Here is a 24,799-nt window from a genome sequence, read left to right as displayed (position 1 = left end):
CACCCTGCTCCTTGTGCTGTATTGCCCTGTAAGTGCTACCAGTGATCAGTACTTTGGTGACTCGAAGCTTTGTTCTTGTCAATGTTGATCCAATGTACTTTCTGCACTAGCCGTTGGGTACTGTTCAGGGGTTCCTGTGCAGTGAATATTAGCATATGTACTTGGGAAGAAAATCATATATTTTCATATAGAAAGGTTTAACTGTGAAACATCCCTTTGTATTAGCGCCGGGCATTTTTGAGTCTAATATTTGAGAGATTAGTGTCTGCAGTGTTTTGTCTACTCTCACCCCTTTTGAACAGTATCAAAGTAAAATCAAGTTAATACCCATTTATGCCAATGGAGACTTCAGGATGAGAATCGTCTTCTACATACCTTACATACCAATTATGACTGCCAGTCACAGACTAAGCACAATCTTTGTGTTCCTCAGTTTGGATGGTCTAATCTTCAGTTTGTGAATCGGCATATTGTGTTACATTACTACTCACTTGTATAACCTGTGTGTTCATGGTGACTGCATATGAAGGACCATAATGGTCAAGTTATAATGTGTATGTATGTATGTATGTATGTATGTATTTTTTTTCACCATCTCACACCTTTATCTTCTTTCTGTAGGCCATGAACCGATCCCTTGCTAATGTGATTCTTGGGGGCTATGGAACCACATCTACTGCCGGTGGCAAGCCAATGGAGATCACTGGTACCCACACGGAAATCAACTTAGAAAATGCTGTTGAATTGATTAAAGAAGCAAATGACATCATTATTACACCAGGTAGTAAAATGTTTTAGTTGTGTTTTTAATCGTTTTTGTTCAGAAGAGTTGAATCTGAACATGTTGTGTCAACCTTGGGCCGCGCTTCAATGTTAAAGCGAATGTGTCATCTACAATTGACCTATTGTATTTTCTAAGGAATTTTCATTGTAATTCTGCCTATAAAACCATGCATAATGGATAGAGCTCACCCCCTCCCTCTCCCTGCACAATGTCCTCTGAACAAGTTACAGGGCATGCCTGGAACACTGTTCCATGGATATCAATGGGTCATCTCCTGTCTGTTGTGTGAATGACCCATGAAGTTGCTGCAAAGTATATTTCTAAAAATTGCAGCATAGGCAAGATGATCGCCTTCAATTCTTTTTAACGGGGTTCCCATCACAATATGCAGATCGCAAAGTATCAGCTGTGGGGAAGCCTGTCAGTAAGTGTTCAATTTCCCTTCAGCGCCTCCATAGGGAAGATTAAGCATTACAAAATGCTTAATCAAATTAATAGACATCTGTGTCATGCAGGTCTGACAGGGCAGGTCCACCACAGCAGGAGTTCCTTTTATCTGATCTCCAAATGATGAGGAATCTGATTTCAGGATCTTTTTCTATTAACTCCTAATGGGGTAAAAGTGTGTGTCTAAATTTAAGCAACCCCTTCCAGTACTACTCTTTTTAGTTGTGATATTTAAGAATTTGATAGAAAAGGACATTTGGTCATTTTTTTTTAGTTGGCTTCTGGGTGACTTCTTCCATTACTTCATCCTCTTTGTCAACTTTGAGTTCCATTATGGAACACTCTCATGAGGAGCGATGTGACTCAGGAAGCTTGACCTCCTTTATGCCCCACAGCAAGGTGTGTGGAGTTTGCATGGAGCGGGATAGGGAGCCGATCTTTCTCCATACACTGTGGGTGTTGGCTGTGTTTGACAGCTGATACTTGCTTGCAATAGCCGTGATCAGCTTTCACACTGATCATAGTTGTTAACCATTTAAATGCCACTGTCAATTCTGACAGCATTTAAATGTCCCAATGGATGTTTTAGGGACCCAAACAGCCCGCCTGCAATGAGATCTTGAGGTGCCATTCAGTTGCCATGGCAGCTTGGCGCCTTCTGAAGGCCCCAGGGCTGCCATGACTAATGAACAAATCATGCCTTTGACATGTCTTTATAAGACTGCCTGTCAGAATGCAGTATAATACAATACTATGGTAATACTTTATGGTTATGAGCCAACAAACTATTGCAACTTCCAGTCTCCTGTGGAGACTTAAGAAAAAAAGCGATCGTTTGAGTGATATTCGCTGCATCTAAACACGCGGCCATCGTGCGCTTTTCGGGCACTGCTAGCTGATCGTTAAATTCAGTCCAACCTAAAAATCTTCATTCAGCCTTATCAGCAGTTCTCTACGGATAGTGCTGATAGCATTGTTTCCCGACGGAGAACAAAGGAACTGAAAGCAGATAAGACCCTCCGGGCTGTTAACTGCTTTCAGCTAAAGGCTTCATTTGCACACTATATTGCTATTATGTAGCTGAGTAGCTACTTAATACTTAATGCAAAATGATCGCTCAAAGCTGTCACTCAAACTATCTGAGCGATCATCGCTCTGTGTAAATGGGCCTTTAGGGGGGAAAAAATTAATAGAAAAAAGTAATAAAGGCTATAAAAAAACTCCTTTTTGCCATATTTATTATAGAAAAATCAAAACCAAAAACCCCCAAAATACATTTGATATTTGGTATTGCTGCGTCTCTAAAAGTCCGCTCTATCAAAGTAACACAATATTGATCCTGCATGGGGAACGTCGGGGAAAAAAAACAATGCCAGAATTGCCCTTTTCGGTTACCCTGCCTTCAAGAAAAAAATTAATAAAAAGTGATCAAAAAGTCATCTGACCTCCAGAATAGTACCAACAGAAACTATAGGACGTCCCACAAAAAACGAGTCCTCTCACCATTCAACAGAAACCTAAAAACTTTATGGCTGTCAGAAGATGGCAGAAAATAAAATTTTTTTCCAAAGATATATTTTATTTATTAAAAATTAATACAGCAAAAAATCTATATAAGTTTGGTATCATAGTAATCGTACAGACCCATAGAATAAAGTTATGTCATTTTTGCTGCAGTGTGTACGCCGGAAAAACAAGATTTATCTCCCCTAAAGATGCCGGAATTGCATTTTTTCCATTTCTATCAACATAGAAATTTTAAAAAGGTTTTTCTGTACATTAAATAGTACTATTAAAAAAATTCAACTCTTCTTGCAAAAAAAGCAAGCCTTCAGACAGCTACATCAATAGGAAAATAAAAGTTATGATTTTTTTTTTTTTTTTTTTGAAGGGTGGTGAGGGAAAACCAAAATTAGGGAGGGGGGACTGCGACCTTAAGGGGTTAAAGAGATGGTGTATGGTTTAGAAAGCTAAATCAAGGAATTCTAAATTAAAGGGGTTGTCCGCTTTCAGGACAACACTAGGCAATGTAGGGAAATTGAATAAACCAAGCTTTATTTCCCTATTAGATCCAATTCGAGGTCTCCCCACAAGGCTTTGTTTTACCTGACAACACGTTGACAAACCAGTTGCTGTCATTGGCTTTCGCAGTTACGTTACGTGGCATCATCACTGCAGCCTAGTAAACAAAGTCGAGCTGGGTGAAATTGAGTGGCAATGCTGTAGCTAAAGGGTGAGTTGGGGTGACTTGAGAGCCGATCCCACTCCATGCACAACAGGGGTTGGCTGTCTTTTGACAGCTGACACCTACCTGCAGCAGCCATGATCGGAGAGAATTCCAATCGCAGCTGTTAACTATTTAAAAGCTCCGGTCAATTGTGACAGTGGCATTTAAATGTCCTGATCAGGATTGAAATGTGTCTTTCCCCCCTCACCCCACTTCAAGATTCACGACAGCCTGGAGCCTTCTGAAGGCCCCCAGGGCTGCCATGAATGATTGTAATGAATAGAATGCCTATCAAGATACTGTATAATGCAACTATGCTATTGCAGCGTACTGTATAGGCGATCAAATGATTGCAAGTTCAAGTTAAAAAAAAGAGTAAAATAAAGATTTAATTGTTAAAAAATATATATTAAAAGTGGGAAAAAAACATTTTCCAATTTATTAAAATATCGTAGTAATTATCCCATACTGTGAACGACGTCAGAAAAAAAACGGAATGACGGAACTGCTCTTTTTTGGTTGCCCTGTCTCCAAGAAAATATTTCTTTTGTTATTAAAAAAAAACTAATAAAAGCGGTCAAAAAGTTTTATATACTCCAAAATGGTATTAATAAAAAAGTCACCCTGCATAAAACAAGCCCCCATACAGCTGTATCAATGAAAAAATAAAAGTTATAGGGGTCAAAAGATGTTGACAGAAAGCTTTGTACATAATAAGAGTAATATAACATTTTTACTAAACCGTATATGCCGTTAATACAAACCTTCCTCAAATGACTTCCCCCCCCCCCCCCCCCCCCTATTTAGGCCTACTTAGGAATTCTTAAACGTTTACGATGCATTCTAGAATATATTAAATTGTTCCATTGCAAAATACAAATCGTCCCTCAGAAAACAAGCCCTCATGTACCTATGGAAATGTAAAAAAGTTATGATTTTTTTTTAAAGTAAAGAGGTAAAAACCTGTAATGAAAAAAAACAAAAAGGCCTGCAGTAAAAAGGGGATAAGCATTTCCAAACCACTTTTGAGGCTTCATTAAACACAAAAGTTCTTGTTCTTGCAGCACACCGAGGCTTATTCACATATTCCTTGTTATTTGCAGGTTACGGTCTGTGTGCTGCTAAAGCTCAATATCCTATTGCAGAATTGGTGAAGATGCTGAGAGAGCAGGGAAAAAATGTCAGGTAGGTAGAAATTCCCAGCAGTGGGACAAGCATTAGTGTACTTTTATTTTTGAGCGGACCTATCCGCATTCCTGATACGACGGATAGATAAAGGAGAATGGTAACACCCAGTTGTCAATTCATCCATACAATGCCAGGAGGAAAAACAGAGGAACAGCTCAGCGGAGAGTTCTGGGAAAAGACGCTTCGTCATTATTATTTCTTGAGCAAGGAAAGTGTTTAGTAAGACAGACCCGTCAGGAGAGGTGACAGATCTTCCTCAATGAATGAAAAACCTGAAGTCAAACAGTTATAGAATTGTTGACCCCCATAGATTTTCTTTTCCCCTCTGATTTAAAGGTTTGCTTCTGAAATAACAGCTAAATGTAGATATATTGTTCTCATTGAGTTTTGACTTGGTTTCATGGCCAGTCTTAAAATAGTCTCCCTCCCTTCTTAGAAGAGAAAGTTACAGCTGCAGTGTAAACTGCTTACTCCATTCTGAAGTCTTCTTGGAATCGGAAAATAAATATTCTTGTAATTGCATAGAGTGTCTCTCTCCCTCTATCCCCCTGAGCTGAGCTCTTTGCAGGAAATCTGTTCTTATGTAATCAGCGCTGTCACAGTCCTTGTAAAGGTTACTTTCGGGAATAATGTTTCTACAAATCAACGTCCTTATTTTAACTTCACGAATTGGCGTGTCTTTGGACCGTAAATTTAAAATATTACTTTGCGATTCGGATACATTTTTACAAGCAGCCCGAAGTAACCCACCGAAATCAGACATGCACTTTATTAACCTTCTCTGCCCCAGTGCTTAGTTAAAGCCCAACTGTGAAAAGCCGATCTACGCATTGCATAAGCAGTGAAAAAAAAACAAATTGTTTTTGGCCGGTAATTCGATCAAGTCCCTCCCCAACATATTTAAATTTGTAATGTGCGCACAAATCGAAAGATTGAGCATTAAAGGGATTGTCTTTTTTCAGACAAGAACGTGCTGGAAAAACGGGTCGGGCAGGTGCACTGAGAGTGCCCAAGATTTCCGAATCCCAAGTCAAGCAATCTTCTGGCATTCTCATTAAAATGAATAGAGCATAGTGTTTCTGCCTGACCTTCGCTTTCATTTAGGGACCGACAGGGCCCCTATTCTTGTGATGAGTGGGGGTCCCAGCGGTCAGATCTCCCCTCGGTCAGGCAGGTGCTCTGTGCTCCATTTGTTACAGAGAGAGAGCTGAAGTTTCCCGAGTGCTTGACTCTGGAATCTTCAGCGCTCTCATTGAAATGAATGGAGCGCAGTTCGTTTGCCCAACATGTGCTTCCTTCATTCAGGGACCGACCTGGGCCCTTCGTTTTTATGATCAGTGGGGGTTCCACCAGACAGACACCCCCACCAAACTGCTAATTATCCTCTATCCCGTGGAAACTGTAGAAGAGGCCCGAAGCTTAAAACAACCCTTTGGATTTTAGACAAAATTCTGGATAGGGCCGGTGGTATATTACCTGCAGTTGCTCCTCGCTGACTCTCCGATTTGCTGGTTCATGGTTCCATTTTCAGCCTTTCAAGATGGCCAACACAGTCTTCTTATTCCCTAGTCCCCATAGTGCATTGGTAACCCCAAAAAACAAAGTCGGCACTTTCAACATTACATGTACTTCCATAAATTACATGTGAAGGTGCACGTAAGCCATGGCTGTAACAAATACTGTAACGGAAGCACACACCTCAGTTGTCTTAATATTGACAGTGCACTAACAGAAACATGTGCCTCATCACTCCTGCACATGTAATATTGGATTAAACTGTACAACTGTTTATACTAACTTCATAAAGATGCAAGGTTCTTGGCTCACATTTTGATCAAAATATGGGAGCCCATCTGCCATGTACAAGCGAACTTTATTGGACGGGTGCCTAACTTTCAAAGACACCTCTCTTTGGCCCCAAAAGCCTCCAAATGAATAGGAAAGCAGGATACTTGGCTATATGCTCTCATTGGAGCGCCTCCATTCACCCATCTGTCCCACATGCTTCAATGAGACTATATAGCCAGGTATTCAGCTTTCTCATTCATTTGGAGGATTTTTGGCTCCAAGAGAAGTCTTTCAGAGCTGGATACCTGTCCAATAAGGTTCGCCTGGATATGGAGGATGGGCCCACATGCTTTGATCGAAATATGTGCTAATAACCTTGCATTTTTATGCGGTTAGTATAAACAGTTGTGCATTTTTAATTTGATTTTACATGATATGAGTGCTGATGCATCTGATGAGTGCATTGGTAATGTTAAACTACTAGTATACTACACCCAGTCTTTGATTAGCCACCAATGCTCATGCGATCAGCACGTGCAATCTGAGAGCAGTGCACAGTGTGCAACAGATAGTTAGAAAGTTGTTGCTGTCATTTTGGACAGCTGATACCGGTGCCTGGAATTGGAAGGAAGGCAAAGAAGAACTGCAGCTAATATTCCCCCTCCTGTTCTAGGACAGAATTTTGTCCTGAAACTAGAGGGTCGTTCTAAGTGATGATTCTGCTTCTACAGAACTCTGTGTAAGTGGGATTGTCTTTGTACGGTCATTTGTCCAAGTGGCTACAATCTGTATTACTGCTCACTCCAACCACCTGCATTCTGTGGCCGCTCTCAATTTTAATAAACTGTGAGCACTGTATTGAGGGTTTACCCTACCTCTGCTGTTTTGGGTGTATACCCTGCACTCTAATTGACTGGCCATAGATACTAAGAGTATCGTCCATGATCCAAACGATTTTTACGGTCCTTGTAGTGACACTGCCACAAAATTGTAGATGAAACAAAAAAATTGCAGTAAGAGGCAAAAGATGCAGCTTCGGACATTTGACCTATGGTCACGTAGTTTATCACCTATTGATGCCGGTTATAAGTAGAGGGCAAATGCAGAAACTAAGGAGGCCGCGAGCTGGCACAACATATAGCAGGGGGACAGAAGATCTGCAAACACCAAGACATGGCGGGTTAATGGGGTATGTGGCAGATTTACTGTTGTAAATTTGTGATAGTTTTCAAGTGTTTACCGCGCAAAAACTAGAGATATGTTTGTCATGTGGTTTGTCTTCCTCGTTATCACTTTTTACGTTCACTGAAATTAGACTTTTCTCAGTAGAAACAACAGCGACACATGTGCCGGGCTGAATCTGACTTTCTGAATGTGCTGCTGTCGAGGAACTTGTCAGCAATGTTCTGTGCCACACATTTCATGTTTCCTGGCAGTTATCCCGTTTCACTCTCACTTCCCATGTATTTCCCTTAGGGACCATCTTTGACCATCTGCTTATCTTGCGTTAACTGTTGGTGAAAGGAAACATTTGCAGGATCGGCAGCGTTGGCTCAGTGTGCACGTCTCCAGACACTGCTGGAGTTCATACACTTACCAAGCGTGCTTCACTATTCAGGGGTCTGCCTTATTTACACGATTGGTACCTGTTCAGGCCAAACTCTTCTGTATCCTAAATCTGTAGAGTCTAACAGCAGCGTCGGCTGAAATGCCATTTCTATAATATCACAATTGTTGCAGAACGTTAATGTAAAGATAAGGAAGCGAGGTTGATGGTACTTGCTGAATACCCTTTTTTCCAAGCCCTCCTACAATCATTGAGACATATACTGGTTCTTGCTGTTTGTATCCTCTATAGTATATTCACAGGGTATGCCATAAGTGCTTGAAAGCTGCAAGTCCGAACTTTGAGGCCCCAGCCTGTGGGAAGAATCAGGGGTCCCATGTCCTCAAATCAAATTGCCCATAGACCTTTCAATTGAAGTCAATGGGAATTGAGAGGTGCGCTATTTCTGAATACCTCTTTAATAGAAATGTATAATGAAATATAGGGTAATTCAAAAAGAATGGTGCAAAAGTAAAAACTATTTCTTCATACATCATTTGACAACAGAAAGTCAGAAGGACAAGAAAAGATAGAACTCTTCATGGGCGCCTTTGGTGATACGGCAGATGTCATATTGGTAGTCCAGTTTTACCCAGACACATCTTGGCGTATCCCCTCATCGATTCCACTGCAGTAGAGGTGGGGTGTTTTAACCCTTTCCAATCCAAGTTGTATCCTGGTTTTCCTAGGGGGCTTACTCTTTTTCTGCCGTTATACAACGTTGCTATCTGCTGGCTAAAGCCAGTACTGCATGAGGTGACACGTTGGATAGGCTCCAACAGCAGAGGCTGGCAATATACAGTAAGAGAACCCAGACAGACGTCTTCCGACATCGGGGCTGTACAGCCTTAAATCATAATGTCTTCAGACGTCAGACAGTGGATTGGAAAGGGTTAAGTTGACTTGACTTCTACCCTGTCAGCACTGGTGTGCAAATTGAATATCTGTACGTTGCATTAAAAACTTGAAGAGTTGCTCTATCTTTTCATGTCATTCTTGCTGTTGTGTATCAATTCATATATGAAAAAGTCAGTTTTACTCATTTCCGAAGATGGGAAAATCTAAGTGCTCATTCAGTTCAGCACTCGGGGTTTTGTTTTTTTACGGTTTCTTTAGGGGAGTAGGAAAATGGATCGTTCTGAGCGAATGGATCAGTCGTATAATGGAAACCGAACTGACGCCAATGACTATAATGGGTTCTGGTCAGTTTCTGGCTGGGCTTCCAGTTTTTCACAAGATGAAATAGTATAGCATGCTGCGCTATTTTGTCCTGCGCTGAAACAGAATTCACAGATGTGAGTGAACGAGCCCTAAGGGCCACTGACCGACCTCTGAATTTGCTCCTTCTATCTGTATAATTCCCAAGGCTGCCTTACCAACACTCCTCTTCCTAAGGCTATCTACACATGGGCGAGCGCCATCTCATGCTGAGAAACTCTGCCCGATATCGTGATCGCCCGTGTGCATTTTCACAGCGCTGCAAGGCGTTTTTTTAGGCAAAAAACCCTCCCATCACTTCCGTAAAGCAGCGATCCTCCGTCGCAGCTTTCAGCCGCATAAGAGGATCGGCGCGCCATGAGACATGTTTTCCTGTCCCATTGAAAACAATGGGCGATGTGTTCCAGGGAATGCGAAAAGATAGGACATGCAGCGATTTATTTATTTATTTTTATTTTTTTTAAAAATGTATTTATTTTTTTACCTGCACTGCTGTGTGGGCAAACATTGCTCACGTATATTACTCCATTCAAAAGAGGGGGGGGGTTCAAATTTGTGCGTCTCGCGCGAGTTTCGGCCACGTATGGCTGGGCGTCAGGACCTTGAGTGTAAGCTCCTTCCCATTTTAAGCAGATGTAGCCTGAACGTATTTGTCACCAGAATATCTGTGTATTAAAAGGTTTGTAAATGGCAAACCTAAACCAGCAGTGAGGAACAAAAAGACTGTTAATTGGCGCATACAGTCAACTAAGGCCTGCGTCACGCAAGCGTGTGTGTTTGCATTTTTGCAGAATGTTCATTGTTTTTGTGTGTGTTTTTAGTGTATTTTTGCTGTACTTTTTGCCACGCAATAGTGCATGCAAGAAAAATGCACCAATGCTGTTAGGCAGTGGTCACCAACCTTTCTCGTCCGTATCATTGGGGGCCACAGCCTAGACCATGGGATATAGCCACTGCCCTAGGAGGCGACACTAAGCAAAAAAAGTGTTAGCTCCTCCCCGCTGGCTATATCCCCCCCTGCAGGCACTCAGCTAATTAGTCTTTAGCTTAGTGTCTGCTAGGAGGCAAACATAGAAAGAGCTATTCGCGGGAATCCGGGGAGTCGGGGCTTTTCCCTGGCTTTACTGGCCTCCCGGGGGAGACGCAGGCAGGGGGTGTCTCCACCACTACTGCGGCGTCTCACCCAGAGAAGAAAAAGGGGCCCGACCATGCAATGCGCATCTGAGTTGGTTACCCGCCAGCCATAGGGCTCCCCCTCCCTGGAGTAGCGCACTGTCTGACGGTGACGCGTAGGGGGCAGCACTGCTGGAGCAGTCGACGCATGGACAGGCTGTGGCCCCCAGAACAACACCCCGTTTGGGACTAGCGAGGGCAGCATTCCACCTGGGACCCCACATGGAGAGCACCAGAAAACAGTCACTCGGGACTCCCCCCTGGCAGCGGCGGCAGCAGCAACAAGACGCAGGTTACCTGGGATACGCGGTCACAACTCCCGGACGGCAGAGGCAGCAGCAGCAGCGGCGGCAGTTTCTCCCTTGGCAGGGATAGAAGCAGGGCAGGTCAGGACGCCGGGGCACCGGCCGGCAAGCCACTTCCGGGCGCGGCGCTTCGGGGGGCGGAGCGCCGTCGTCGTCGGCCGGAAGACATCACTTCTGGGTCACGGGGACGCTTCCCGGCCAGGCCACGCCCCCTCCGACCGCAGCAAGCTTAAAAAGGGCAGCCAGAAAAGAAATGGCCGCTCTCTGCAGCACAGCGTGTTAGCTAGCCTGCACGCCTGAGCCCGGCACTGTGCAGCTCTCCGAGCCCACAGCAGCCCTCCTGAGCTGAGCAGCAGCCCTCCTGAGCTGAGCAGCAGCCCTCCTGAGCTGAGCAGCAGCCCTCCTGAGCTGAGCAGCAGCCCTCCTGAGCAGCAGCGCTTCTGAGCAGCAGCCGTCCAGCCATCCAGCCCTGCAGTGTCCCTCTGCTGCGGAGAAGCATCCGGACAGCAGCAGCATCTCCTGTCTCGGGCACCAGCAGCAGTGACGACGCCGCAGCAAGTCCCTGCCACAACGCCTGCCGGGTCACCAACGCTACGAGGTCGTCTGTGTGTACCCGCGTCGACTCCCGACAACATTCAAACGTCAGGACCAGAGGCTCCAGCTGGACCGGGGGAACCGCACAAACAGCTGCCAGACCGGGTAAGCCTTGCCCAAGGCGGCACTTTGCGTGTTCTCCCCTCGCCCTCCCCTCCCCCCCCTGCAGGCATTCCTGTAAACGGTACCCACCAGTTGCAAATTGTGTTGCGTTACCATGTCTGACCCCAGATCAGAGGGTTCCAGCCCGGCCAAGGGGAGGGTGAAGCACTACGCTTGCTCTACATGCAGCGTTAAATTTGCGTACGGTCAAACCAACCCCCGCTGCGCGGGATGTACCACGGCACGCGCTCCCCCAGGGACTCCGGTGCCCCCCGCCGCCCCTGTGGAGCCAGGGCCCAAGCCCCAATGGACAAGGTCCCTGGCCGCTGCCGTTTCCGGCCTGGCCTCATCCTCTGCGGCAATTTTACGCCGGTTAGAGCTCAGCTCCGACGCATCCTCCTCGGAATACGCACGAGGGAGGACACGCAAGAGGAGGAGGTCCCGCAGTAGCGAGGACTCCCCCCGGAGATCACGGCGCACCAGGAGGTCAGGTAGGTCCCCCAGGTCCAGGCGGTCCGGGGACTCTCGCGGCTCCCACGGCTCCAGAGAATCTGTGCATACGTATCATAGATCACGGCACTCGTCGCGATCCCGGTATTCTACAAGACAGGCCCGGGCTCACCATGAGTCCCCACGAGCGTCGTGCTCTCGGGCATCCCATGACACGGCTCAAACGGCAGATGAGGGCAGCGGGTCGGAAGACTACGACCGCTCTGGTGCCTCGTCAGTGTCTGAACTAGACGAAGAGCAAGTGTCACGCCTAGCCAGCCTAATGGACAGCCTGGTGATATCCGTAAGGGAAACCCTCCAGGTTACGGAAGAAACAGTAGAGGCGGCCCCGTCCACGGTGTCGTTTAGACGACAGAGGAAATCACGACAGGTCTTTCCGGACCACCCGGATTTCTCGGAAGCCCTTAACAAGGAGTGGCAGAACCCGGATAAAAAATTCAGGCAGCCCGGGAAGACTTGGGAAATTACTTACCCGTTCCCAGGGGGCTTGAAAAAGGGTTGGGCGGTACCTCCAGTAGTCGACCCACCCGTGTCACGACTAGCTAGGAGCACAGCATTGCCAACAGCCGAGGTAGCGACGCTAGCGAACCCGCAAGACAGGAAGCTGGACACCTTGGCAAAAACAGTGTTTCAAGCCACAGGCACAGCCTTGCAACCGATATTTGCGGCTGCATGGGTCAGTAAGGCGTCCACAGCCTGGGCCAAACAATTACGGAAAGACATCATAGCAGGCGCTCCACCAAGTGAGTTGCTCGAGCTGACAGATAATATCATACAGGCAAATAAGTTTGTATGCACAGCTCAGCTTGACGCAGCCAAATTTGTGGCCCGGGCGTCCGCCGCATCGTTAGCGACAAGGAGAACACTCTGGCTGAAGAGCTGGTCAGCGGATACAGCGTCCAAGATAGCGCTAACGAAATTGCCGTTTGAAGGAGACAGGCTATTCGGCCCCAAACTGGATGTCATGATAAAGGATGCCACAGGCGGCAAGAGCATGTCACTACCGCAAATGGCGGCAAGAAAGGAGAAGGCCCCATTAAAAAAGAAGCCGTTCTTTAGGCCCTTTCGGCGCTTTCCATCCCGCCCAGGGGCGGGGCAGTGGTCCCACTCTACGAGAACCCCTGCAGAGTCAAAGAGGGGCCCCTCATTTAAAACAAAGCAGACGTGGCGAGCCCGACCCGGAACATCGAAAATGGCGGGACCAAAAAACGTGGCATGAGACACTGCCCCCACCCAGTGTCACCAGGGTGGGGGGCAGACTCTCCCAATTTTGGGAGACATGGGGGAGGCGCGTGAACGACAAGTGGGTACAGGAGATTGTGACATCCGGGTACTCAATCGAATTCACGACCCTCCCACGGAATTTTTTCTGCAAGTCCAGAGTGCCGTCCTCTCCGGAAGGGGTAGCCAACCTACAACAAGCAGTACAGAACCTACTAGCACAAGGGGTTGTGAAATCAGTGCCAGGAGCCCAGGAGAGGCAGGGGTTCTACTCGAACCTTTTCCTAGTACCCAAAAAGGATGGCAGAGTGAGACCGGTCCTGGACTTAAGGAGGTTGAATCGATTCGTCAGGACAAAACATTTCCGGATGGAGTCAGTCAAGTCCGTGATAACATCCATGCAGCCGGGGGAATTTCTGTCCTCGATAGATATCAAGGACGCCTACCTTCATATCCCAATTCGGGAAACACATCAGAAATTCCTCCGCTTCGAAACACAGGGAAGGCACTTTCAGTTTACGGCGCTGCCATTCGGCCTGTCTACGTCACCAAGAGTTTTCACGAAGGTACTAGCAGCAGTGATGGCGCTAGTTCATGCGGAAGGTATAGAGGCTATTCCATACCTAGACGACATACTAATAAAAGCACCATCGTTGGACGACAACGTCAGGAGCCTGAACGTCACGATAAAAACCCTACAAGAATTCGGCTGGATAGTGAACCACGAAAAGTCATGCCTAATACCAACACAACGTTTGCAATTTCTGGGCATGATATTCGACACCAGCCTCCACCGGATCCTGCTACCTCAAGCAAAGGCACACAAGCTCCGGCAGGGCGTCCGGTCCCTAAGGCAGGGGAAACCACTGACCATCAGATACTGCATGGCTATCCTGGGCCAGATGGTGGCAGCATTCGAGGCAATCCCCTTCGCTCAGTTCCGATCAAGGATGTTACAACACCTGATACTGTCACGCTGGAATGGGTCCCGGCTGACCCTGGAACGGCAGATCCAGATAACCCCTCAGGTCCGAGGGTCACTGAAATGGTGGCTGAGACCTGGCAGGCTTCAGGCAGGGCGACCGTTGGGCCCCAGGCAATGGACAGTAGTGACGACGGACGCCAGCCTTTCGGGTTGGGGCGGAACACTGAGGGACCAATCGGTTCAGGGAGTGTGGTCACAAAGAGAGGCAAGGCTTCACATAAACATTCTAGAACTGCGAGCCATCTACCGGACGCTCCAACACTTCGGGCCCAGTCTCAAGAGAAAAAGCGTACGCATTCAGACGGACAACACCACAGCGGTGGCCTATATCAACCGGCAAGGTGGGACACGGAGCTCGTCGGTAATGAGCGAGGTGGCAGCCATACTGACATGGGCAGAGAGGCATCTAAGCTCAATATCCGCGGTGTACATCCCCGGAGTAGAAAACTGGATGGCGGATTACCTAAGCCGGGAAAGGATAGATCCCGGCGAATGGGGCCTGCATCCAGAGATTTTTCAGACGATATGCCAGAAATGGGGCACACCAGATGTGGACCTCATGGCGTCACGGTTGAACTGCAAGATACACCCATTTGTGTCCCGAGCCCGGGACCCACAGGCAGCGGCAACCGATGCCCTGACAATTCCTATACGTATTCCCGCCAATCCCGCTCATACCGAGGATCCTGGGGAAAATCAAGCAGGAAGGGCGACCAGCAATATTGGTAGCACCAAATTGGCCAAGAAGGAGCTGGTACGCGGCCATCATAGAAATGCTGTTCGACACACCGTGGCATCTTCCGGAGCGAAGAGACCTGCTATCCCAGGGGCCTTTTGTTCACCCGGATTCCAGGTCTCTACATTTGACGGCCTGGCCGTTGAGACCGAGGTATTGAGAAGGAAAGGTTATGCGGAGAATGTCATCCAGACAATGATACGAGCCAGAAAGGCAGCCTCGTCAGCAATCTACTATAGAGTCTGGAAGCGCTTCTTCATCTGGTGCGAGGAGAGGCGTTTACAGCCAATGCAATTTTCGGTGTCCAGAATTCTTGCATTCCTACAATCAGGCCTTGAAGTAGGATTAAGGGTAGGGTCGCTGAGGGGCCAGGTGTCAGCACTAACGGTACTGTTCCAAAGACCAATTGCAAACAGGATGGCAGTACGGACTTTCCTGCAAGGAGTTGCCCATACAACACCCCCGTTTAAGCCTCCGGTCCAAACTTGGGAGCTCAATCTCGTGTTAGACACTATTACGGACCAGCCGTTTGAGCCGCTCAAGGAGATCCCTATGCGGTTACTAACCTGGAAGGTGGCATTCCTCGTCGCTATCACATCGATCCGGAGGGTCTCAGAACTAGCGGCATTGTCTATACAAACACCATATATGGCCTTTCACCAGGACAAAGTGGTACTAAGACCATCACCTGAGTTTTTACCAAAAGTAGTCTCTCAGTTTCATATTAATGAGGAAATCGTTTTGCCCTCCTTTTGTCCAAATCCAGTACACAAAAAGGAAAAACTACTGCACCACCTGGACGTAGTAAGGGCGCTGAGAACCTATGTGAAGAGAACAAGGGATTTCCGCAAGACCGACTCCCTCTTCGTTATTCCGGAGGGGACCCGAAGGGGCCTAGCAGCCTCAAAAGTCACCCTATCAAAATGGATAAGGTCCCTGATAACGGAAGCATATCGAGCCTCGGGACGCTCGCCACCATTTCGGGTTACGGCCCACTCCACACGGGCGGTGGGGGCCTCCTGGGCAGTCCGTCACGGAGCCTCAGCCCTCCAGGTGTGTAAGGCAGCCACCTGGACTTCCGTACATACATTTTCGAAGTTTTATAGAGTCCACATAGCCGCATCATCCGATGCCGCTCTTGGACGTAAAATCCTGCAGGCGGCAGTCGTTTGACCGCACGTGCAGTGCCCACCCAATATATGTTTTTTTCGGGACTGCTTGTGAACGTCCCATGGTCTAGGCTGTGGCCCCCAATGATACGGACGAGAAACAGATATTTTTGGTATAACTTACCGTAAAATCTCTTTCTCGTCGCGTTCATTGGGGGCCACAGCACCCACCCCTTATTATTTAGGCGGTTGCCGGAACTCTCTGTTCTTCGGTCATTTTTTTGGTGGCAAAGAATTACGCCAGATTTATGTTTGGTATGTATATAAATATGTATAAATGTACTCCCACTGGCTACCTACTGCTTGCAGACAGACTAATTAGCTGAGTGCCTGCAGGGGGGGATATAGCCAGCGGGGAGGAGCTAACACTTTTTTTGCTTAGTGTCGCCTCCTAGGGCAGTGGCTATATCCCATGGTCTAGGCTGTGGCCCCCAATGAACGCGACGAGAAAGAGATTTTACGGTAAGTTATACCAAAAATATCTGTTTTTGGCACCAGGAACCGGCTTCAAGCAAGAACATTTTTACAAGGCCTGGCAGGGTTGGGCGGGACATGGGCGGGGCTTTGGTTATAGGGGGCGGGGTTATAAAGGGGGGTTGTAGTTTAGTGCATACTTATTTACTTATGACATTTAGAATGTCCTGGCAGTACACACATAGGGCAGTATAATATATCCCCCCCCCCCCCCCTCCCGCCTGGCAGCACACACATAGGGCGGTATGTAATCTATTCCCCCCCCCCCCCAGCACACACATAGGGCAGCATATAATTTATCTCCCCCCCTCCCCCCCCCCCCCCCGCCCCAGTAATAGACAGCCCTCCCCAGTAATAGGCAGCCCCTCCCCCAGTAATAGGCAGCCCACATCCCCCAGTAATAGGCAGCCCACATCCCCCAGTAATAGGCAGCCCACATCCCCCAGTAATAGGCAGCCCACATCCCCCAGTAATAGGCAGCCCACATCCCCCAGTAATAGGCAGCCCACATCCCCCTGTAATAGGCAGCCCCCTCCCACCAGTGCAGCCCCCCACCCCCTCAGTAATAGGCAGCACCCACCCCACCAGTGCAGCCCCCCACCCCCTCAGTAATAGGCAGCACCCACCCCACCAGTGCAGCCCCCCACCCCCTCAGTAATAGGCAGCACCCACCAACCCATATGCTTACCTCCTCCCTGCCGTCAGTGTCGCTCTCTCTCTGTGCTTGCCCTGACGTCAGTGTGCAGCCCGGCACGCTTCCTCCCCGAGTCCTCCCTTGCGGAACTAATGAGCAGGGGACTCGGGGAGGAGGATCCTGGCTGCACACTGACGTCAGTGTGCGCTGGGATCAGCGCGATTACCAGCGGGGAGCTGTGGCGCCCCCGCTGGTAATCGCTTCAGTGGTGAGCGGCATCGGCACGCCGCGGGCCACATAACACAAGGCAGCGGGCTGGATTCGGCCCACGGGCCTTGTGTTTAGAAGAAAAGCACCTAGCGGCCCGGCCCCGGTCCGCGGACCGGTGGTTGGGGACCCCTGCTGTTAGGCAGTAAAATGGTCAATTAGTTTAATGAGTTAAAGATGTGGTGTTTTCCTGCACAAATGTGCAGAAAAATAGAGCTTGCTGTATTTTCTTTTTTTCTGCAACGCAAAATCTCGCACATATATATGTACACCACTCTTTTTTGAATTGGGTCATACACATGAGCGATGTTTACCCACGTGGCACCGCGATGCATGGTGGCCTCGCATCCCTGAGGATTTCACATGGCAGGGAGTGCAATATGGGGGTGGGTTCACGGACCATATCACACTCGCCCATGTGAAGTTGGCCTAAATGAGCATTAGAATGTATGGGATTATGTTAGATGTCCTCGTTAATGCCCTAATACAATAGAACGTACAGATATGATGTAGCTCTCTCATACGTATATGTCATGGGTGATTATGTGGGGACAACGACTGTGTAACCCCTGATTTATCTCAGTCAGTGTTCCGCGTGTGGATTTGTCTCCGTCAGACTTGTCCCACAAAAAACAAGGCCTCAAATAGCAATGCTGGTGAGCGAGTGACGTCATTTGAGCGAGTGACGTCACCGTTAGCTCGTTTGCACTCGCTCAGCCTGTTTAGACAGGTATAATGTCGCATTGTTCAGTTTTTCCCATTCTCTGTATTAGCGAATGTGAAAGACTGAATAAGCGCTTCACCTCCATTCCGGCAGCCCTGTGAGTGATGGCAGCGATGCTTGCTTCTGTATAACAGCACAGGAGCGAGCATCACTAGGATGAGTGTCGGGCCTCGTTTGCCCAACAGTTCATCCCCTGTAGAAGGACCATTAACCCTTTGCAATCCAATTTGGAATTATGGGTTTCCTAGCGGCTTTCTCTTTCTGCCATTATACAATGGCGCCATCTGCTGGCTAGAGCCAGTACTGCGGTATATGACATGCTGGAGAGGCCCCCGACAACAGAGCAACCAGTAATTTACAGTAAGAATACCCTGCCGGATGTCTTCCGACATCGGGGCTGTACAGCCTTCAATCAGAATATCTTTAGACGTCAGACAGTGGATTGGAAAGGGTTAAAAAGGGGTTGGCTTGTCTGAATTCACAGCGCAGGAGAGCTCTGGCACAAGGTACGAGTGGGTTAGTAGAAGATGTGAGCGGAGATATATGACTGCCGGATTGCGGACTTGTAGACTCATAGGAGAGTCTTGAATATAATTTTACGAGAAACCTGTAAACAATGTATTGAGTAACATAGAGAAGAGGTGTTAGTACAGGGTGGGCAATGAAAAAGTAGCCTGGCACCACACCCTTATGAAAGCTATAAGAAATCTCTTGGTTGCCCATAGCAACCAATCACAGCACAGCTTTCATTTTACCTCAGCAGAGTAATAAATAAAAGCTAATCTGTGATTGGTTGCTATTTCTTATATTACTGAGTAAACTGAAAGCTGTGATTGGTTGCTATGGGCAACAGACTGATCAGCTTTCATAAGATTGTGGTGCTGGCCTACTTTTCCATGGCCGATCTGTATAACCGCTGGACCATTCTGGCTGCTGCAATCATGATGGATTGAAGCAGAGCTGGTTTAACAGTTTGTCGTTAAAGTAATGCGGTTCAGAGCTAAGTGGGACCCGGAGGGGGGTTATAGCAGCGTCAGGTCATTACGTATGTTCAATGATAGACTGATACAAATGTAGATTTAGTGGAAATGGCACTTGGAGCCATTCACCAATATTTATCTGCCATCAGATTGATGATCTTTTCAGGCAGATAAATTAAAAATGTTATCCCTCCTTCATGCAGGCGAATTTGTGTGCACAAGATGCAGAGAATAGAACCCATTCTTTTAGGCCTCATGTCCACGGGGAAAAGATTATTTAAAATCTGCAGCGTTTTTCCCGCACATGGATCCGTGCCCCATAGGGATGCATTGGACACCCACAGGTAGTTAAATACCTGCGGATGTCATTTTTCCCTTTAGGCGCGGATCTGCGTGCAGGAAAAAAAAAGCGACATGCTCCATTTTAGTGCGGGTCTCCCGCGGGGACGGCTCCCGCAGGCTTCTATTGAAGCCTATGGAAGCCGTCCGGATCCGCGGAACACCCGTACCAGAATTAAACTCACCTGTCCGGACGCTGCGGATCTTCCCTCCGTCGCGGCCGGATCTTCTTTCTGCGGCCCGGTGGATGTGCCCGTCACATGCGCGCGGCACGCTGCCGGCGTGCCGAGCACATCCGCCGGGCCGAACAAAAAGAAGATCCGGCCGCGACGGAGGGAAGATCTGCAGCGTCCAGACGGGTGAGTTTTATTCTGATTTTCAGCCTCATGTCCCCCGGGAAAGGAGGGACCCGCTGCGGGATTCTGCATGGAGAATCCGCGACTGGCCTGATTTTCTCTGTGGACATGAGGCCTTAATGGATTCGTTCACATTTCAGTATTCTAGGTGCACATTTCGGTTGCGCAAAAAAAACTCTGCAGCGTGCTCTACTTTTCTGTGCACCAAATGTCCCCATTGAAGTCTAGGGGGGGTGCCAGGCAAATGCTTGTGCAATACGCAAGGAGATGTGCAAAATGCTTCCTTAATTCTGCTACAAAAAGAGCACCTGTGGACCTAATTCACCATTTCAAGCGCTGCATCTTGTTTGCGCGTGCAAATGAACATGTCCTGTGGGCAGAAAAAGTACAGTAAAATACGCTGATACCCACACAGAAGCTTCACTCGTTCTGCTAAAATGCAGCGCACATGCTTATACACCCGTGTGGAAAAGTATTCTGGTACGTTTTCATTTCTGCGGTCTGTCGCTATGGACAACCCCGCGGTACGTCTCACTCCTAACGATGATCAGATCCCGCCCTTCGCCCACCTGATAGCTTTGTAGGGATACATCATTCTTTTCCCCCGTGTGGACATTTGTTTTGTCGAGAACGTAAGACCTGTTTGTTAAGCTGATAAGAGCCGAGCGGTTTTCCTTCGACTCGCTTGACACTTGAACAGTTCAGTCCTAAGTGGCAATGAAAAGCCAATGAAACATTGAATGCAAACAACGTCTGGCGTGCCCTTTGATCTGCGGAGAGTGGAAACCTGATCAAAGATTTCCTATGTCACTCCGGCAGCTAGATGTGTCTAAACTCTACCTAATCATTGTAAATGACTTCTAAATGCCCCGTCTGTTTACCGCAAACTGTAAATACAGATTTATTTCATACAATTACTATGTAACCGCGACAGGAACCCCTTGTTTAATCTAGGTCTTTCATCATGTTGTGGTGCTCCCACGGTGTTCATTGACTGCAGCTGCCCCTCTTTTTGGTTTCACTAGATCTGCACTGCCTCAGGACCATGTCTTGCTCTGTTTCCAGACGCAGTGACACACAGTCGCACACATCCACCCCTCGTGGAACCGTGCCAACAAAGACATACGGCTGTCATCAATTAGTTATGCCCTTGCTTGGCCAAGAAACCGTTCCCATCTGTCAATAGGACTCTCTCTGATTTATGACGGATTCCGACACGCAAATGCTTAGTGTTCAGAGTTGGCTATAGCCATAACACGCTACAAAGTCCCGGGCTGCTGTTGTACATTTGATATCTACAAGCTCTGCCAGCTGGTTCTAACCATAGAGGACCTGCTGAGTAGGATAGAGCTACTGCGGTGAAAGATTATAGTTTTATTCTATGCTCTCCGATGACTTAGCTTTGCAGCCATTCTACTGAAACCCTAAATCACTCTCACATCAAGTTACAAGTAATTAGAACTTTTCAACAAGATTACTAGAAATCTCAAACGAACTTTATAATATATTGTCTTATGTATATATATTCCTTCAAGTGGTTTATAGAAGGTGTATTCAAGTTCTAAGTTCTCCTAATTTTTTTTTTCTGAAATTCTACTTACCGCCCCCAGACAGTTGAAAGTATTGTTACTTCTCAACATAATCTCGCTCCTGAAGTATGCATTTTTCACATTGTCATGACTGTATGCCTGCTATGAAAGCTTCTTTAGGGGTCTGTTTTGCCTACTTGAAAAGCGCTGCTGCAAGAGTGGCACTACTGGAAAATGTGCGACGACTGAGAGCGTCCTTCTAAAAAACGAAAATGGCATCCACGTCTCAACCATTGTGGCAATTGACCACTATTCATGCTGTTGTCGAGTGTTAAGATCTGCTGTCATGTGCGAAGCCTTGTGGGTCAGCGTTCATGGCATCCACTTGAAGGAAACTTTCAGGGTCCTCAGGTCTTCATGCATGATGGTGTGCACAGATCCTATGGAAATGATGACTTTCGAGAAACTCTCTTCCACAGTCAGTTGGTGGTCCTCTATAACCACTTGTTCTACTTAATTAACTTGTTGAATTTGTTCTCACACGACTTTCGGCTACCTCTGAACTGTCACATGCAAGAATGCACGTTTTTTTTTACGTCCGTGACACCTACACAGGCATATCTCACTCAACTGCGGATGAATTTGCAACGTGACATTCCACATAAGTGAAGAAAATGGCTGATTACATGCTGTTCTTGGACTGCGAATGTTGCCATATTAAGTATGGGCACTTCTAACTCTAGCTACTGTCACATGGGTTCTGTGCACTGCACTATGCTGCCATTGGTCTCAGTCATCCCTGAATAATGCCCGCATCTTCTAAAATGTCTCATGTTTCTATCTGCTCCTATTCCCAAGAAAAAAGAATTAGGAGGTTTTATAACTTGAATGCCCCCTTGTAAAACCCATTTTCAAACACCCTATTATGATATTGTAAGTTAATATAGAAGAGGACCTCATTTAGGACATCCATCAGTAAGCCAAAATGGAGAGAAGTTAGGAATGTTTCTTGTTCTGGAGGACCTAACATCCATTCACGGACAGTCCATTGATTTCAATAGAGACAGTGTAATCCTTTTATTTCACCTGTGGGGTTGCCGCAGGGAAATTGAACATCTGATGGGTTCCACCATCCAATTAAAGATGATCCCAGCATGCAAGAATCCATATGATTAGATTTTCTTTGGAGGGGACTGTCAGAAGAGGGCAAATCCTTTAAATTAGTCCCTGAAATATTTATTTTGAAGGAGTTGTCTGGGACTATTAGTATTGATGATCTAAGCTCAGGATAGGTTATCAATATTTAAGCATTGCAGGATACGTTGGCGTTATATAAATAAACATTATCATTATTTGATTGGTGAGGGTCTGCCAGTCAAGATCCTTGCTGATGAGCTGTTCACCACCGGGCTAACGGAAGCAGATAGTGTTGTCAATATTGCAGCAGCCTGACTTTGGTACTGCAGGCACAGATCCCATTGAGTTCAGTGGGAGCTGCGCCTGCAGTACCAACTTGGGCCAATCTTGGACAGTATGATCTCCTTCCAGCACTGTCTGTACTGACAGCTGGCTTGGCAAACAGTTGACCGAGTGGGGATCCCGATTGGCAGAATCCGCCAATCGACTATTGACGACCTATCTTGAGCATAGATTGTTAGTAGTAAAAGTAAAACTCCTTTTAAGCATGCTATAACGAAATTATCATCACTTACATCGGTTGCTGTCCCCATTGGGGCGTGGGAGCCACACGAACATGCAAACTGCATGATGTAGCCCTTGGTTGAATTTGAACCCAAAACCCAAGCAATGACGGTGGAGCCACTCTACTACCCTTATAAATTTAAGTGGTTATTGGAATTGCTGATTTTAGCTTCAACACCAAGCCTCATTAATTGCTGGCTTACCAGGGGGATTTAGATTTCCAATAGCTTCCCTGCTACTTTTTTAAGGACCAATGCAAAAGGCACTGGGCTTTAGTGCAACCCTTTTCATGAACAGAGTCAAGGAATAAACATGACTTCTCTCTTTTTGTGAGCCAGGAAGTAAGAGACGTTTCGAGGCTTGTGCCTCTTCCTCAGATACACTGGACTGCGCACCAGTCTGGTGAAGGCTTACTTGTGCCCAGTGTGAACTCTGTGGAAAAGTAAAGTTGTCTTAGATTTTTTTCCTTCTCTTGGTGCGAGGGTATATGACAGCTTTGATCGAGCACATGTATTTTATAGGACAGAGTACCCAGGGCATACAATTTCAGGGAACACTCCTAATAAATACCCAAAGTGTTCCTTTCTATTTTACAGCAGTCTATAGTTTGGATCCTATTTACAAATTACAGACTGCCATCATCGAGCCACCAAAGAAGCAAAGCCATGGGGAATACAGTTTTTACCATAGAAGTAATTTCCATGATCAGAATGCTCCTAGAATATGATGAATGTGGCATTAAAGCAATTCTCAAATATTTGCTCGCAATTACGATCACATTTCCTGGTGGAATTTTTAAACTACCATGTTGTGACCTTCGACTGGTATTTTAGGAAATCCTACATAACTCCCCAATCCGGGGTTAAATGTTAAAGTGCTCCATGCGATCATCACTTTAAGACTGGCAGACTTTATTCTGCACAAATGTAGTGTTCTTTACAAATCTCTTAGATTCGTGTATTATTTAATCATCTGAACTTCGGAAAGCTGACACTACAGATCTGTGGTGTGTTTGCAAATCTAGGAAGGTTTTAGTTACATAAACTTGTTATGTTCCTAGCACAGAGGATTTCACAGCAAAATCCAGGGACTTAACTTTCAGGAAATCACTTGAATATTAAAAGCAGACAAGGCACAGAACCAGGGAGCCGATCGACAATCCTCTTATTCAACAAAAAAAAGCGTTTTGTACCGATCTACAACTCTTTATGGTGTCATTTTTGTCTGTGTATAAAAAAAAGAAAAAGTTTTATTATCTTCACATAGGGGAAACAGTTTTGCAAAAGCGAATCCTAGGCTGCGCCCCATGATGCGGCGTCGCCCAACTACCTGAACACGGCATGCATTTCTATGGGCGGCTGATCACATGTAGCTTTTATGTCGGTGAGAAAAGGAGTTGAACAGAGCTCCGAATCCGGGACAGTCAGTACTACTAGTGTGTTGTGTAGCCATATATCAGGAAAAGACTGTCCGTTGACTACTGTCTGGCACTCCAGAAGGAGAATACCAGTTAGAAGTGTTGGTCTATGTATGCGGCTCCCTCCATTGTAGTTCATGGGAGCTGTGAAATGCTATACAGTTACCACATCTACATACATGCATAGACTCCTCCTCACAGAAGGGGATCCCTGATAAATAGGTACAAGTTCCACCTTACAATAATAAATCTCGCTTTGTATAGCGCCAGCTTATTCCACAGCGCTTTCAAAGCATTGGGGAACACAAAGAAAGCATTTACATGT

At 46.8% G+C, this 24,799-nt stretch overlaps 1 protein-coding gene across 1 annotated transcript in view; it reads left to right on the top strand.

Annotated features, from left to right (window-relative positions):
* The window catches only part of NNT (nicotinamide nucleotide transhydrogenase), a 129,699-nt gene that overhangs the window by 92,203 nt on the left and 12,697 nt on the right, over window positions 1–24,799 (top strand). Inside the window, exons 18-19 of the mRNA XM_066602744.1 lie at window positions 622–781; window positions 4,562–4,643. Coding sequence (XP_066458841.1) covers window positions 622–781; window positions 4,562–4,643 — 242 coding nt within the window. The remainder of the gene's footprint in view (window positions 1–621; window positions 782–4,561; window positions 4,644–24,799) is intronic.

Source organism: Eleutherodactylus coqui, chromosome 5 (assembly GCF_035609145.1).
Source record: "Eleutherodactylus coqui strain aEleCoq1 chromosome 5, aEleCoq1.hap1, whole genome shotgun sequence".
Classification (NCBI taxonomy): Eukaryota; Metazoa; Chordata; class Amphibia; order Anura; family Eleutherodactylidae; genus Eleutherodactylus; species Eleutherodactylus coqui.
Note: the sequence above shows the minus strand (reverse complement) of the source record. Positions and strands in the feature narration are given on the sequence as shown.